This window comes from Taudactylus pleione, unplaced genomic scaffold, assembly GCF_031769625.1.
Source record: "Taudactylus pleione unplaced genomic scaffold, aTauple2 ptg000070l, whole genome shotgun sequence".
NCBI lineage: Eukaryota > Metazoa > Chordata > Amphibia > Anura > Myobatrachidae > Taudactylus > Taudactylus pleione.
In genome coordinates this window covers 9,003,820-9,022,145 of record NW_028284472.1, presented here as the reverse complement: position 1 = coordinate 9,022,145, position 18,326 = coordinate 9,003,820, and the positions used below count along the sequence as shown (strand labels likewise).

Sequence of the window (18,326 nt, the reverse complement as noted above, 5' to 3'; positions counted from 1 at the left end):
ACTTTATATCTACCTCATCAAGTGGCTCAAATAGGGAAGACTAAAGAAACACAAGAACCAAATTCAGGTACCAGGGAGCTGTAGGAGGAACAAAAGGTAGCTGCACCTGCAAAACTTCCTGAAGAAAAGTTGCACCTCAGGTATGAGAGCCAATTTTCCTTGAAGACTGATGTGAACAAGCCTCCCTCCCAGGCGAAACATACGCCATCACACAGGGACATGTGATGCAGCTGGCCGGGCACCATCCTGTTTAGACTGTATTCTGGAATCCACGCACAGTTCTTAGCCACTGATTACAGCCTTACATCTAAGCCGCCCGCCGTCCACTGTCCACCCAGATGCCCTGTCCCTCACATGTATGGGACCAGGACACTGCACATATCCTCTTTCCTCTCTGCCTAAATGAGCATTTATATAATTGAACAATTTGCCATTTCTTACAGCTGTTTGCACTATATGACTCAAAACCCCTTTTACCTCAGGTAAATCTCTCAGCACTCTCTCATCGGCCTGCCATTTATGCTCTGCTCTGCTCGGTCTCCTGACACCAGGACAGGCACAGTCTGTGTGGTTTTACAGAAGAAGTGCATCTTTACTTTCTTCCCACCAGCTGTTTTTTCCACTCTCTCATCCTTTGTCCTCTACTTTAAGTATGACCGAGAGACAGCAGAAGTGGGGAGGACTACGTCTGGGCACCATTTTTCATATATCTTTTCATAGTCACATACTACTTTTGTTTGTGACACCATAGCATTAATTATTTTTTCTCTAGGTGACACTGTGGAATACATTTACATTTTGATTAAAGGGACTATATGAGTGTATGCTTGCAAATCATGCTGTCTGTCAATTAGGAGACTCTTTCAGTTACAATTACTATGATATATATTATCCAGCTGTCTCTTTAAAGTACACCAATTATATCCCGCAACAGCTTATGGTAAACATTTGACAATATCCCCATCACAGAGAGGTGAAACCTGTCTAATATCTGTTACAATCATTCTACTAGAGGATTAAGAATGTGCTTATCATTTATATACACATCTCTTTTGAACTTGCATGAGTGCACTGGCAATACCACATACCTGTTTTTGCAATACTTTTGTTCATTAATTGTTAAATATTTGTATACCCCAAACTTTCTTGTACACTCCTGGATTCATACAGGACCCTGTTCAGAATATTGCATGGCTAATGTAATACAGTGTGGATGACATAGGGTTAACAATGTTTAGCACCCATGAAAATTATTAATCATGTCACTCTTGGTTCCTATACCCATAGGACTTAAAATATAAGGTTGCATCATTTTCTAAGTATTCATATAATTCGTTGACAATAATCATTGTTGCTCACACAGAGAGGACATCTTTCCTCCTATGACAAACTCGGAACGAGGAATTAATTTATCTTATTTCTTATTTTATATAAGTAAATTTGACACTTATAATACAAGTCTGCATACTCACTTATGCAATACTTGGTTTGTGTTGTATATATTGTATATTTTGTGTGTACGTCATATGATCTATGATACCCCCTTATTTTAAGGTATAAGAATAAAAGTAAAATTTTAATATACTTCTGAATCCTTCACTTTCTGATAAGAAGAGTGCCCTCAGCAAAGAGTATTCTTTTTTTTCACTAATGTAGTACTATTTTCTGACTCTAGTGAGCACCACCAACATATCCAAATGTATGCGATACCCTGCGTCAATACCTGATTAAGTTGGTCTTTGAGCATTTTTTCAACCATCTCCATTCTTTAGTCTCTGTTGACAATTCTGAGATGGTACATTTTCTATTCAGCCTGCGCGAGCTCTAAAAACCATATGTTCACAAGAAAATAAAAAAGGCTGATATCTGAACCTTCAATGACCCCAAACTGAGAACATTATCTAGCCCCATTTAAAGAAAAAGCAATAACCTGGATAAATGAAAAGTCCTAGATGGAAGACCCCGACTGTCACTCCATGCCACATAGGACTACCAAATGCGGTGGTAATGTGCAGCTGTCACCATTTTTCTAGCACAAAGCATAGTGGGGATAACAGATTCTGGACCTTTGCATCTCAAGATAGCAGCCTCAACAGCCACCCCGTTAAACACAGCTGCGCTAGGTTAGGGTGCACGAAGGGACCCTGATGCAAGAGGGCTGGACAAAGTGGTAGAGGCCATGGTTCATCTGCTAAAAGAGTCCAAAGGTCTGAGAACCAACTCCTCTGAGGCCAGTCTGGTGCCACGAGAATGACGGAGGCTGACTGGTGTTTTATTTGCTTTAAAAGATGAGGAAGTAGAGAAATTGGAGGAAATAGGTAGACCATGTCATAATTCCATGCAACTGTTAGTGCATCTTCTGCCACTGCAGCCAGGTCCCGAGTTCGGGACACATATCTTGGTAGCTGATAGTTCAATTGAGATGCCATGAGGTCCACCTGAGGGTAACCGCAATGACTACCCAAGGCTTGGAGTACATCTGGGTGAAGCATTCATTCCCCTGGGTGGAGATCCTGGCGACTGAAATAATCTGATTCCCAGTTGTCCACTCCCAGGATGAACACCACCGACAGGATTACTAATTGACTCTTAACCCACCTGAGAATCCGGATGACTTCTCGCATCACCACGCGACTGCGAGTTCCGATCTGTTGATTGATATAAGCGACGGCCGTCGCATTGTTCGACTGAACTCTCACTGGATGAGATCTTAGTAATTGCTCTGCTTCAAGCAGAGTGTTGTAAATTTCTCTGAGTTCCAACACATTTATGGGCCACTGTCTTTCCTGTGGAGACCAATGTCCCTGAAACTGACAGTCTAGGACCACCACTCCCCATCCTCGGAGACTGGCATCTATCATCACAACTATCCAACCCCACACTCCGAATCTTCAACCCACCAAGAGGTTGTTGGGTTGCATCCACCAGAGAACACACACCCTGGTTGTTGGGGCCAACCGGGTCATCCAATGTACAGCAGTAGTAACTGAGACCCTGACCCCTGTGTTAGGAGTTCCAGATGGATAACATGGGAGTGAAATAGTCTGAATTGTAGTGCCTCGATGGCAGCTACCATCTTTCCCAAGAGACAAAGACAAACCAGTAAAGACACCTTTCTCTGTCTAAGGACTAGCTGAACTAGAAGCCGAATATCCTGGGCTTTTTCTTCCAGTAGGAACACCCACTGTAACCTCGTATATAGGATCATCCCCAGAAACTGGAGCCTCTGAGATGGAATTAGGTTGGATTTTTTAAAATTGATCATCCAGCCATGCTGCATCAGAGTCTTGTATGTCAGTAATGCATAGTCCAAGAGAAATGATTCCAATGGGGCCTTGATCAACAGGTCATCTAAGTAAGGAATTATGGTCACACCTGATGTCCCAAGGTGTGCAATCATGATAGACATGACCTTGGTGAAGACACAGGGTGCCGAGGATAAACCGAACGGCAATGCACGAAACTGATAGTGCTTGTGCAATATCGCAAAATGCAGGAAAGCTTGATGCAGTTCCTAAATCAGAACATGTAGATACGGATCCTTTATATCCAGAGAAATTAGAAACTCCCCTGGTTCCAAACTCGCAAAGACTGATTGAACCAACTCCATCTTGAAGCGATAAACCATCAGATACTGATTTAAAGACTTGAGGTTCAGGATAGGCTTGACAGACCCATCCAGCTTGGGTACCACAAAAAGGTTTGAGTAGAACCCCAGACCACGTTGATATACCAGAACCGGAACCAGCACTGTTGATTGTAGTAAAGACTGAATTGCCTCTTGCAGAACCTTGGCCTTGTCTGCTGACACCAGCAGACCCGTAGTGAAGAACCAGTTTGGAGGTGAAACTTCTAAATATATCATGTACCCTACGGAGAGTAATATGCGAATTCATGGATCTGAAGAGGTCTGCTTCCAAACCTGTTGAAAAGTCTTTAATCAAGCTCCTACAATTGGAGATCCCGGCTGGGATGGGAGACCGTTGTGCCATCTGTTTTTCAAATGGCTTTTAGCCAATCATTAGTAGTTCACAGCACTGCACTGTCTTTCCTTGACCAGAAGGAGGTAGTGGACTCTAGAGAGCCACACTGTAGTGCAGCTACTTGTCGGCATCTGGAGGAAGGGTAGTCTGGATTTGGGTGACGGGGGATGCGCAACTGGGTTTTAACCTCACTGCGCTCCCCTTGCATCCACTGAAGGAGGACTCCATGCTGCTTTCAGTGGTGAGGTGCTGTTAGGTGCTTATAACAGAAGCCCTGTGAACTCCTGCCTGACTCTAAGTCAGGCTGCCAGGGACCTGGACCCACACCTTTTAGAGAGGTGGTGAAGAGTCCCTATTAGTTGTTGAATGAAAGAAAAAAAATAAAACTAAATAAAAGAATACTGCTGGAGCACAGCATGAAGTGACCAGCTCCCTGACACTTTTTTCTAAACTGAGGGGCTGGCGGGGCATCGAGGGGGAGGAGCTTCACACTTCTAAATTATGCATTGGTGCCACCACCATGCAATTGTGCCATGCGGCTACTTGGTCCTTGGTACATACCTTTGTGAAGTTTTATCATTTTGACATGTCTGCAGCTGGCCGCCTTGTTCTGCAGACTCCTCAGATTGCTCCCGCCCATGGGGAAAACTTTGGGATGTCCCCAGTGTACTAAGCCTCCAGTGTCCCATAGTGGATGCAAGAGAAAATTGGATTTTGGTACTTACTGGTAAATCAGTTTCTTTGCTTCCACAGGGGACACTGGATGCCCACTGGCTCTTTGACTGCCTATTTCATTGATTCTTGTCCTCCACCTCCTCTCGGTCTTCATTTTTATAAACTGAGGGGCTGGTGTGGTATAGAGGGGGAGGAGCTTCACACTTCTAAATTATTTAAAGTGCCAGCTCCAACTATTCCTGCCTCTATACCCCAGTGTACTAAGCTTCCAGTGTCCCCTAGTGGATGAAAGAGAAAATGCAATTTTAATAAGAACTGAATGGATTAAAAACACATACAAACAAAACCGCTTATTAGTGATTATTTTGTGGACAAGCAAATCTGAGAAGTCAGATGTCACAAATTTCAGCACTTCACAAAGTCCCAAATGTGAGAACACAGTGGATAATTCAACTCTGACCTGCCATTTTGCAGCTTTTAGTGCTATAAATAGCAGTCTCTCTAGAGCTATGTGGAACACTTCTGTATTTCACTGTGGGGCTCTTACAATGTGGCATCACAAGGGGAGTGCAGGAGGTGCGGGCCACACCTGGGTGTCACCAGTAGAGGGGTGACACCAAAGTGCCGGCTCACCCTCAGTGACAGGAGCTGGGAGCTGCATTACGTGCAGCACTCGGCTCCTGAGTGAGCGAGCTGGCACTTCACACAGGCTGGTCCCAGGGGGCAGCTTGCACATCCGGCACCACTGATGTGATAAAAAACTAGGGTCTTGGTCATGCGGCCACGCCCCCTCCCACGAGGCCACACCCCCTCCAGTGAGGCCATGCCACCTTATTTGCCATGTGCAGTACAAATTCCCCGCCGCTGCCCACACCGGGTGAAAAGAGAGGTAGGTACGCCACTGGTCTTACACAGTGACAAAATGGCATTAGATATTACCCAAAAGGAACAACATGGAGACTGCGAAATAGAGCACTTCATACTTCAACTGATACAACCTCTGTCTCCTGATGCAGATTGAGCTGTGGGATCCAGCTCATCAGCCTTCAGTCAACTGACGCATTCACATATTTTTAATGGGATATTTGATTAGTGTAATGTGTGGTGTGTGTATGCAGGTGTTTGCACTGCACTTCCAAGAAGAATGTTAAGGAAAGGGGGTTGGTGTACGGTCTGGTACTTGGTAAGCCCCCCTTCGTGACTTGGTCATGCCCCTTATGGTGGAACACACTGGCATCCTTGGGTGGACCTTCCATCTAGATTAAAGTTACCTGTCAGCCTTTGGACTACATACTCCTGTTCTCATTGGCAGATGCTGACTCTTCCTGCCAGACTCTATCCTGTTTAATATTCCTGCATGTCTGTCACTCCCATTATGCACATACATCTGTCAACCACTTATCAATGATGTAAGATTGGGAGGAGTATAGAAATGGATAGGAATATTATATGTACTTGTATATAACATAATTACATTGCTAATCTCCAGCCTCTGTCTCTGTGGATATTACAAAGTACACACTCACCTCCATAGGATGTAATTTTCTTTGTTAAACATTCAGCCTCCTCAATAATCGTGTTTTCTATTCCTTTCTTCCCCATTCCGAAGTCTCGTAGTGTTAATAGTGTAAATCGTCTCATCACTTTCCAGTTCTCACCATTAGCAAAGATAATACCTGATCAGAGTGAATACAGGTCACTGTGCTGATTTATAGTACACATTAGTTCTGCAAATAAAATATTTCTTCTGAGACGTGAGCTTCACCAAGAATAATTAATCCCTCATACCCTGGTGTACAGTATATACTTGACCACTCTCCCAGAATCTCTAGGAAACTCCTGAATTACTGTAGGGGAGAGTGTCCTGAAAAAGTGGGCACTTCTCTGACAACCTGGCGACCTCCAGCACTTACTTTCAAACGTGGACGGGGCAATGGCACATAATTATTGCAATTTGCTATGAGCTATATCATCACGGGCCCACCCCCAGCTAGACAAAGCAGGAAATTGTGGCCATGATTACGTGATCTGTGGCACCTCAACCCCATCCCGTGCAGCTGGTAAGTCTTTTCCAGGGAACTCTTGGGGGCCTATTCATCATCACTTAAGAGCCCGTTACAAATGTGTAAATGGCAGCTATGTGCAGTCAGGTGAGGCAGGTTAGCAGAGCCTTTCCTGTCATACTTGGTTATGCTCCAAAGTTTTGACTATAAAAATGATTTAAAAAAATGAAAGAAAGTATTATAAATATCTTCTTTGTATTATTCTAATAATTTTTATAAAGAAAATGCAGGGGTAAAAAGTGTATGGTAGGTGAGGCACTGCCTCCCCAGTCTATCTTTTCCGCACGTCCCTGATCAAAACACAAATTTCCTACCTTTGTATAATGTCCACATGGACCCTCGGAGAAGGGCGAGCGGATGGTTTCTGCATGTGTGGTTCCCACTGTGAAGTGTGATGGTGTGGGGGTGCTTTGCTGGTGACACTGTTGGTGTTTTATTCAACATTTAAGGCACACTTAACCAGCATGGCTATCACAGCATTCTGCAGCGCCATGCCATCCCTGAACAAGACAATGACCCTAAACACAAGTCCAGACTATGTAAGGGCTACTTGACCAAGAAGGAAAGTGATGGAGTGCTGCGTCAGATGACCTGGCCTCCACAATCACCCGACCTAAACCCAATTGGGCTGGTTTGGGATGAGTTGGACTGCACAGTGAAGGAAAAGCAGCCAACAAGTGCTCAGCACCTCTGGGAACTCCTTCAAGACTGTTCGTAAACCATTCCAGGAGATACCTCATGTAGCTGATTGAGAGAATGCCAAGAGTGTGTATTTTAAATCGTAGGCTATTTTGAGTTAATTGTACACAGAGCTCCATTTGATTTCAGATAGATCTTTACATTAAGGACGGGCAACTCTCAATCAGCCCTGATGTCTCTGCTATAATCCACAAATGCTGAGCACAGTTGATTCTTAAGCTGGGTGCACACCTAACAAATATATCTGCAGATGATGGTCGTTCATAGTCATACACACTGAACAACCATCTGGCTGTGGGTCCCACTGGCTGGGGGGTGTCACAACCCTCTCCCCGCAGCCTCTGCAGCAAGTGTATGGGTGGTCGTCTGACCACCTGTACACACAGCACAATGGACAGCCGGCGTGATATGTCTGTGAATAACGTCGTTCACAGACATATTGCTGGTACATAGTGGCCAATTGGCACCCGCTATATTGGCCAATCAATTGATCAGCCAATATATCTGCCAGTGTGTACCCAGCATTAGTGTAAAGCAGGGATGGCCAACCTGCGGCTCTTTTGTTTCTAAAATGCGGCTCCCCTACTGGAACTGGGATCGCTGGTCTCTGAAGCGATCAGAGACTAAAGAAGCCTCTGATCACTTCAGAGACCAGTGTTCCCATTGATGAATTGCGTGGGTGATGTAATGATGTCACCTGTGCAACGTATGTGAGGAGCCTGCCCTGCGTGCCTGCTGGATCTAGTTCGATCCAATAAGAGCGAGGTAGCAACTGCATCAGTGGGACCCAGAGCGTGAGCCAGTGTGGTTAGGTAAGTACTGGGCTGGGGGCCCTGCTTAAGGGGCACTACTTTAGGAGGCACAAATGCAGAGGGCACTGCTTAAGGCACACTACTTTTGGGGGCACAAAGATGGGTCACTGCTTAAGGGGCACTACTTTAGGGGGCAGAAATACAGGGGGCACTGCTTTAGGGGCACAAATGCAGAGGGGACTGCTTAACTAGCACTACTTAAGGCTAGAGATGTGCACCGACCCCCGTGTTTTGGTTTTGGATCTGGATCTCCACTGGTTTTGGATATGGATTGGTTTTGCCAAAACCTCACATCAGTGTCTTGTTGTTTTGGTTTTGGACCTGGTTTTTTCTTTAAAAAAATCATTAAAACCACTAAAATCACATAAAATGGGCCTGATTTTGTTCCTACAGTATTATTAACCTCAATAACATTTCCAGTCAATTTTGACCACCTCACAATATTGTTTTCATCCAGTTTATGCCCAAGATTTGCACCAAGCTAGCTGGCTGACTAAGTTAAGTGGCAGCAGTGGACGGCACAAACACGTGGAAGTACAACTTCCAACATGGCACATCAGGAAACAAATGTTTTTATTATTCAAGAGAGCCTGAGGGAATTGGAGTGTGTATGTAGTTGAAGGCAGGGACAGGAAAGGTTTGGTAGCAAATTGTATTTAATTTTTTTATTCTGAAGTAAATTTATGAAGGAGAAGGGGAGGGGAGGAGGCATTTACAAAAAAATATTTTACTCATTCACATCTGTCCTTGCCCAAGTAAAGTCCTTGAGCGCTATGCCTGCTGTTGCTGCTGGGAGTGGATTTTCTCATCCCAGAAGGGGACTAGGAAGATTTCTAGTAGTACTTTCCACATGAAAAAGCATTTTCCAACCTGTACAGGGTCATTAAAAAAACATAGTTAGTTAGTGGCCTCCAAACTGCTACTTAACCAGCACAAAGATATTAAGGGGTAAATTTAATTTACTAAAGTGAGAGTTTTTACAAGTGCATTTTAGAAGTGATGTTGCTCATAGCAACTAATCAGGTTCTACTTAACATCACTTTCCTAGCACTTTCTATTAGATAAAAACTAGAATCTGATTATTTGCTATGGGCAAGCAACAACACTTCTAAAACTCACCTCTAAAAACTCTCACTTTATTCAATTAAATTTACCCCTAAAGGCCTTCTTAGGAATCCTGTGCCTACTTCTGTGGCTTGGAGGGGATTTTCATTCCAGAAGGGGACCAGGAAGAGTGCTTTCCAATAACAATTGACTGTTAAATAAGCCTTTGCAAACTTTCTGAAAAAGTATTTTCCCACCTGTACAGGGACATTAAAAATAACATAGTTAGTGGCCATCAGTTCAAGCTGCTGTTGTACCCACTGTCCACTTAACTGGAGCAGATATTGTGGACAAGCGGTACAGAGCAGCAAATGCAACATTTAAGGTTTAAGTCTTAAGTTGTGGCTTTCTTGAGAATTCTTGAGCGCCATGCCTGCTACTGGGAGTGGATTTTGTTTTTGTTTTTCTTCCCAATGGACACAGATCTGAAGGGATGTAAATAACTACTGACAGGAAAAAGAGGCAATTTGGAGGCCCTTACACAAAACTGTCTTTGCTATACTTGAGCTGCCCATCTTCTAGTGCAATGGTCAGGGAACAGGGGTAAATTACCCCACATGGGGTAAACATTTAATTCCTGGGGGTAATGGCTGGACAGCCTGGCATGCAAATGAATCATTCTATTATATAAAATTATTCATATGCATGCCCGGCTGCACCGCAGGGAGGCTCTAAGCCAACTGAGATGTTATTACCAGCGGGCGCCCAGCTCCTTCCCTGCAGTGCCAGGTTAGCTGGAGGCTGGAGTTCTCTTCTGAACTCCAGCTTCCAGCTCTCTCCATGCGTACTATGGGAGAGACATCATGACGTCTCTCCCATAGTTCCAAGGAGCAGCCAGGCGGACAGGACGGCAGCGATCAGGATCAGGGATTAAGGTGAGTGGGTTTTTTGTACAAGCAGCACTACAGGGGCATTATATGGGGGCACTATAACAGGGGCATTATATGGGAGCACTACTACAGGGGCATAACTATGGGGGCACTACTTCAGGGGCATTTTATGGGGACACTACTACAGGGGCATAACTATGGGGGCACTACTATTTGATTTCCTTCCTTTTAAATCAAGGGGGTAACATTGGCGTATCTAAATATATTTTAGGGTAAAAGGTAAAAAAGTTCCCTGACCCCTGTTCTAGTGTGTACTCAGAAAGAGTTTTGAGCACAGCTGGGAACCTTGTCAGTAATCGGCCTGAGACTACTTCCCCAAAATATGGAAAAGATGATGTTGATCAAAATAAACTACAAATTCTACGAAAAAAATCTTTACCATCAATTACGTGCAAAAATTACAGAGGCACCTGTAATGATGGATTCCAGTAGGGACAAATTAGTATTGTGTGAAGAGGATGATGTATACATCACCCAGATTATAGCATCACCCAAGCCTATGTCGTGACCATCGCGACCATCAAAACTGCGTACAAAAGCCTGTGGTTGAGTTTTTCAACCACAAGGCTCGGAGTGATTTTAGCTCAGAGCCAAAATCACTCCCACTGACATCACTAGTGATGTCAGTGGGCCGGCTTCTGACGGGAGGCGTTCCCATGGGAACGCCCCCGTCAGGGAGGCACGCCCCCAGCACGCCCACCAAAGGGGGCGTGCTGTCAGTCAACATCGACAGCACGCCCCCTTTGAAGAGACACTACGAGCGAAGGAAAATCCTTCGCTCGTCGCGTCTGGCGCATGCGCACGACGGAGCTCCCTCCGTCGTGCACATGCTCAGTGCAGAACATCGACCCTCTTGCGAGCGGACAGCCGCTCGCGAGTGGGTCTGAATCAGGCCCAATGTGCATAGGAGCTGGCTACTGTTGTCCATATAGGGACTGGCTGTTGTCCTGTCCAATAGGACTGGCTGTTGTCTGTAGAGGGGCCTGCTGTTGTCCTGTCCATAAGGGCCGGCTGGCTGTTGTCTATAGAGGGGCTGGCTGGCTGTTGTCCTGTCCATAGGGGCTGGATGGCTGTTGTCCTGTCCATAGGGGCTGGCTGGCTGTAGTGTTGTGTTGTCCAGGGGGTGCTCTGTCCTTCAGGGATGCTCTTCACCATCCCCCAGTGTGAAAAAAATAAAAAAAATGTGTGTGCGCGTTAGCCACACTTGTCTTCAGCGCAGGAGTGCTCTGCTGCTGTCTGTCAAGGGGCTGCTGCCTCTTTCAGGGGTTCACCCCGGTGTTAAAAAAAAAGAAACAATTTTTTTTGTGTGCATGTTAGCCACACTTGTCAACAGCATAAGTGTACAGGGGTACAGTGCTGCTGTCTGTCAAGGGGCTGCTGCCCCCCCCCCCAAAAAAAAAATTGTTTGTGGTTGTGTGCGTAGTGAGTATGGAGGACAGTTATATGACCGGAGAGCAGGATCCATCTTGTAGCTGCCGGCAGCAGTCATGTGTGGAATCATTTCCACCCAAATCCAGACAACCATTTGTGATCATTGCCAAGTAACAGTGAGTAGAGGTAAGGACCATAACCATCTTGGAACTTCTTCACTGTTACATCACTTGCAGTGCATTCATCAAATCGGAAAGGGTATTGAAACTTTGGGGACAAAAAAACACACAACAATCCAGTGTCACCAAGCTGCTCCCTTCTATCTGGATCCAAGGGCCTGCAATATCCACCACCAACACCTGCATCATCATCAACATCCTCATTCGTGATCAGAAGTAGTCCTGCATCCAATATCAATAGGACTTACTCCTCTCCTATCTGTTGTACCTTAGAAGGATCCTTGAGTGTTATGCTTGCTGCTGCTGCTGTTGCTATAAGTGGATCTTCACCCCAGAAGGGGATGAGGAAAAAGACTACTTTTAGTAGTTCAGGAAGTTCAACCAAACAATTCATTGTCACACAGTGCTTTGCATTGGTGAACAAGTATGACAGCAAACACCCAGCTGCACAGTGGATTACTGATGCCATAACAGCTATGCTGGTATTAGATGTGCATCCAGTGTCCGCCATTAATGCAGTGGGCTTTACCCAGTTAATGGAGGTCCTGTGTCCCCGCTACAATGTGCCTTCCAAATTCCACTTCTCTAGAATAGCAACTCCCAATCTGTACAAGGACATTAAAAAAAAACCTTATTAATGTCCTCCGAAATGCCATTGTGCCCACTGTCCACTTAACCACAGATATGTGGATAAGTGGGACAAGGCAAACTAAGGATTACATTACTGTGACAGCTCACTGGGTAGGTGTATTGCCTCCAACAGTGCGAACAGCAACAGCAGCAGCTAACAAATGCCAGCTCATTCAGAGGCAGGCTACTCTGTGTATCACCAGTTTCAGGAAGAGGCATACCGCTGAGAACCTCTTAGAGAAACTCAGGGAAATCATTGCAAAATGGTTCTCCTTGGGATTTGGGATTTCTGACAATGCCAGCAATATTGTGCAAGCATTACATTTGGTCGCATTCGATCATATCCCATGTTTTGCCCACACAAATAATCTGGTGGTGCAACATTTTAAAAAAAATGACAGGGGCATGCAGGAGAAGCTTTTGGTGGCCCGAAATATTTCTGGACATTTTCGAAATTCAGCAACTGCGTGTCAAAAATTTCAGCACCAGCAAGAACTGTTGAATTTGCCCTGCCATCAACTGAAGCAAGAGGTAGTATCTAGGTGGAATTCTACCCTCTATATGCTTTAGTGGATGGAGGAGCAGAAAAAGTGCAACCAAGACTACACTACGGCCTATGACACAGGGAGAGGAACGGGAATGCACCTTAGTCAAGTGCAGTGGAGAATAATTTCCATGTTGTACAAGGTTCTCAAACCCTTTGAACTTGCCACACGTGAAGTTAGTTCAGACACTGCCAGCTTGAGTCAGGTCATTCCCCTGATCAGATTTTTGCAAAAGCAGCTGGAGAAACTGAAAGAGGAGCTGAAATGGAGTGATTCCACTAAGTATGTTGGACTTGTATCTCAAACCCTTCATTTTCTCCACCAGGATCCAAGGGTCGTCAATCTCTTGAATTCAGATCACTATATTTTGGCGACCATAATTTGATCCGAAGGTTTAAGTCATACCTTGTGACTTTCTATCTGATGGACATAAATCTGAAAAGATGCAAAGAGCTGGTGGTGAAAAGATTGTCAGCTCAAGCGGAACGTGACATGGCAGCATCTCCTCCTTCAGTTTCTGCAGCTGCCAGGAAAAAACTACATTTTCCTAAGAGACCCACTGCTGGTGGTGATGCAGATCAGTCAGCAAAATCTAATGACATCTGGTTGGATCTGAAAAAACTGCCTACAATGAGTGACATGTCTACCATGACTTTGTCTGATACGGTCAACATTCAGAGAATGGTGGATGACTATTTTCGGGATAGCATCCAAATAGGCATGTCAGACAGTCTGTTTCACTACTGGTTGGAAAAAGAAGCAATTTGGAGTCCCTTACACAAACTGGCTTTGATGTACTTAAGTTGCCCACCCTCCAGTGTGTACTCTGAAAGAGTTTTCAGCGCAGTCGGAAACCTAGTCCGTGATTGTCGTAGGAGGTTACTTCCTCAAAATGTGAAAAAGATGATGTTCATCAAAATGAATTAGAAATTCCATGAGGAAGACCTTTACCAGCACTTAACCCCAAAAAATACAGAAGCGTCTGACTCTGTAATGCTGGATTCCAGCGGGGATGAATTCATATTGTGTGAAGAAGAGGAGAATGCACATACTGATGGGGATGATGATGACAATGATGACATCTAATGTATTGTAAAGCCAGTTTGTGTATGGGATCATTGCAACCAATGTCCACTGCGCATTTGCAACTTGTTTTGTGGGGGGTCCAAATAAACCAATCATTTCAGCCACAAGTGGCAGTCCCTCTCGCTGAAGTGATTGGTTTGTTAAACTGTGAATGTCCTGTTTCATATATACAATATAAGGGTGGGTTGGAGGACCCAAGTTCAATGCCATATTGCACCTTTTTTCTTTCAATTATGTGTTGGTTGGGGCGTTGCTGCCTGACATTTTTAATGTTATGGTTTATAAATGTCCAGAAATTGGAATGGCTACAGGCAGCATCTCCTGCATACCCCTTTCATTTTTTTAAAGAAAATTTTGAACCAACTGCTGCTTGTTGTGTGGCACAAGTCGCACAACAGTAACATTTAGCTTAGGGTTCTCAGCAGTTAAGGATGCTATATGGCCCTGAGGCTGCATCCTGCTTCATGGCCCAAAGGCCACCTGTTGTCACTCCTCACCAGCCCTCAAGGCTGTAATGGCCGCAACTTGCCAAGAGTTCCAGGCCTCAAGGCTGTTGCAGGACTAATCATAGCTCTGTATTCCACTACTACTCAGTCCAGAGGCTGCATCCACAATTAACTGTCAACAATTCTTCAGCCAGTGGTTGCAACAATTATCAATTATTCAGCCAGGGGCTGCACCAACTATCAATTCTTCAGCCAGGGGCTGCACCAACTATCAATCTGCACCAATTATCAATTCTTCAGCCAGGGGCTGCACCAACTATCAATTCTTCAGCCAGTGGTTGTACCAACTATCAATTCTTCAGCCGGGGCTGCACCAATTATCAATTCTTCAGCCAGGGGCTGCACCAATTATCAGTTATTCAGCCAGTGGCTGCACCAATTATCAATTCTTCAGCCAGGGGCTGCACCAATTATCAAGTATCAACTCTGTTTACTTCAGTCAGTGGCTGCACCAAATATCAATGATCAATTCTTACTTCAGCCAGTGATTCTATCAATTCTTCAATGCTCAAGGGGTACCCCAACCATCATCTTTGCACAGTCCCCAACTCTATTTATCACTCAGTTTTGAGCCAGCTAACTGGATGCAACCTTTTGACCCTTAACTAGATGAAAAAGATCAATATTGTGAGCTGTGAGGAGGTCAGAATTGTCTGGAAACAAGTGAAAATAAATGGTATTGAGTTTAATAATACTGTAGGAACAAAAAGGCCCATTTTATGTGATTTTAGATGCTTTTATGATTTTTTAAGAAAAAATACAGATCCAATACCAAAACTGAAAAACAAAACACGGAGGTGAGGTTTTGGCAAAACCAATCCAGATCCAAAACCAGGGGAGATCCAGATCCAAAACCAAAACACGGGGGTCAGTGCACATCTCTACTAAAAATGAGGGTGTGAAACAAGGTCATGCTTCTGCAAATGTCTTAGCAAAAGCGTGCGCACAGCAACGGGGCGTGGCCTTGTGACAGCTAGGCCACTCCCCATATTTGTGCTTCCTGGTGGCTCTTTAGCTTGGCTACAGGTATTTTTTTGGCTCTTTGCCTCGGACTGGTTGGCCACCCCTGGTGTACAGAGTTCTCCATCTATGTATTATTATTATTATTTTTTTTTTTTTTTTTTTTTAAATGAATGAAAAAAGTTACCATTATCCTTCATTGTTTTAGCAAAGATTGGGATGTGCGGTCTGTTAGAGAATTCCTCTGCATGGTTGATTAGAGCATCTTTGATAGCATCATATCCACATATGATGACCGTCTTTGTCATGCCCTGGTGGACGCTGAATACCGGGCCGTACTTCTTAGCCATCTGTAAGTATAGTAAGCAATACTTGAACTAATTTGTGCTATAGTCAGCATTATATTTTCACAGTAATCATTGAGCTACAGTTGGAACACATACCTTTGGGATTACCATGCACAATTGCAGCAATATCTATTCTCAAGAATACAATACAAAACAATCTCCATTAAGGTATGACTGTAGTATCCTAAAATCATACTGGCCTACCCTCCTGGAATGGCCGTGAGTCTCCCAAAATTTAAGTGGTGCACCCGGCCGCCCAGAAAAGTGGGCAAGCCTCAATTTACATTGAATTGTGTCGTCATGGCTCAGCCCCCACTTCGCAATGCCGGTAATTGTATACATGGGTGGGGCTATGATGGCGTGATTTCGTTATCACACCCCAGATCTATCCACTCGCACCATTTCCAGACCCCTTCAGTGCCGACCTAGCTGCCCCCTCACCAGAAGGTTGGCAAGTATGCTGAGAACATAGTTGGAAACATGTTATTGCAATTTCCAGGTACATTTTTCTAAATGGCAGGTGCACCTAACTGTGTATGCGGACATTGGAACACTACATTCCCCAGCATAGCATGTACACTGGACATTATTCTGTTTAATTTTACTGTATTGTAAATACTTCCACTCACTACATTATTTCTAATGATAAAGAATAAGATCAATTAGTGAGAAGTGCACATACGGTAATATAATATGAAAACCTGTGTAAGAAATTAATGGTTGGGGTTCTAACCAGTGCTGTAACAGGCCCCCTGTGTGCCCAGGTCTGGTATCCCCACCCCTGCCCCAGAGGAGGATCAGTAAGGGGGAAACCTGCAGCTTCCCTTGCGGTGAGGTGTTACCCAGGCACTTTGCAATGTAGAACAAAGCGGCGGGGTGCCATTGGGGTAGCAACTGTGCCCCCCCCCTCAGCATTGTCCTCTGGGTGGCAGCACTGGTCGAAGACCCATAGTTCTTGCACTGGCGAGATCATCGCATGCAATAGGATTGACCCCTAAGTGTAAATGACCATTCAGCATTTGCAGCCTCCTACACAGCTGGTCCCTGACCATTTGTAGTGCAGTTTAGTAAATACAGGTAAATGTCTTCCCAATTTTCCTATTATAAAGAATGTGGGGAAACTAATTTTTCCTCATTTAAATAGCCTCCTAGACCTCTCGGGACAATTGTAGGATTTAAAAATATATATATATGTATTTTAATTGTAGCCATATTTGACTTAGTGACAATTTAGCAGTGGTGCTGTATTACCTCTACAAATGTCTCATAAGGCTTTACCATGTCAATCACATGCATATTTCCAATAATCGGCAAAGGCTTCGGTCCCGGGGGGAAAGTCTTGTCTTTGTGTTGTTTTTGATTGTTAAAAACATAGGTCAAAAACAGGATGACCACCGCGGACAGAAGAATGATGACTGGGTCCATGGCAATCAGCATTCTGTAAAAGAAAGATAAAACATAGGTAGATTATTAGAAATGTCTATATAGAACACAAGCAGTGCACAAAGTTCTTTCTTCTGTCCTTCATCAGGTCTTACACAAGGGACAAGTAATGGAAGCTGGAAGATTGTGAAAGGACTTCAATGCAAGTAACATTTTTGTATGGGAAGAGATGGCTGCGGGCAAGCAAGGCTGAAGGGGTATGGGCTACGTGGTGCTGTGCTGCACAACACTGCGTGACCTCTGATGTCACACGGTACCTAACACAACTGGGCAGTTTCTGAGCCAAATGCTCAGAGGCTACCCAGCAGAAACAAAAGATGGCCACAGCGCACACAATCCTGTGATTGGCCTCCCTAGGTCCAACAGATCATGCTAGATGTGCAGGAGCACAGCTAAAGGAGACAGGCAGGACATATACCCAGAGTGACAGAGAGGTGGTGGCACCAAATGGGGAGCTGTGGTGTGATTGGTCAGCATAATAGGGGTCTAATTTCATTGCTTTTTGGAGCATGAGAGGAAGTGTTATTACAACAGGTTTCTGAAATTTCCGTTCATGTGTAAGAAGCCTTAACTGGACCGAAAGGTTATTTGTCTATGGAATATACATATGAAGGACCTTCCTGGAGAAATTTCTCTCACCCACTGTATTTGATCATACCTTGTTTCTAACTATACTTGCTTTAACCTTACACAGAAATTATTTCCTGTTTGACAGGGACAAGTTTCTGCAGCGGTGACTTCTCCCTGCTCACGGTAAGAGCCCTCAATGGCTCTTACCGTGAGTGCTGTAAGCTCTCCGGCACTGCCACCAACCATCACTAATAGCCAAGTGGTACCAGAGAGACTATCTGACCTGAGCGCTAAAGGGGGAACTGCAGACTGGCTTAACTGCTACCCCAGTGCCTATATACACTATATGCAGTTATATATTCTTATATATTCAATATATATTTCCTACCTATATTACAGTAACAATCCTTTCGGAATAAATAACATTTAAACACAAGAGTTTATCCATATATACCTGGAAGTA

At 44.4% G+C, this 18,326-nt stretch overlaps 1 protein-coding gene across 3 annotated transcripts in view; it reads right to left on the bottom strand.

Moving 5' to 3' along the window:
• The window catches only part of LOC148533750 (cytochrome P450 2C5-like), a 66,324-nt gene extending 49,037 nt beyond the window's left edge, over positions 1–17,287 (bottom strand). The window contains exons 1-3 of one of the 3 annotated variants that reach the window (XM_088467333.1): positions 17,102–17,287; positions 15,691–15,853; positions 6,185–6,334 (exon numbers count right to left, since the gene is read on the bottom strand). In XM_088467333.1, coding sequence (XP_088323459.1) covers positions 6,185–6,334; positions 15,691–15,853; positions 17,102–17,287 — 499 coding nt within the window. The remainder of the gene's footprint in view (positions 1–6,184; positions 6,335–15,690; positions 15,854–17,101) is intronic. The other 2 variants (XM_088467334.1, XM_088467335.1) reach the window with 2 other exon arrangements.
• Between the last annotated feature and the right edge of the window lie 1,039 nt (positions 17,288–18,326).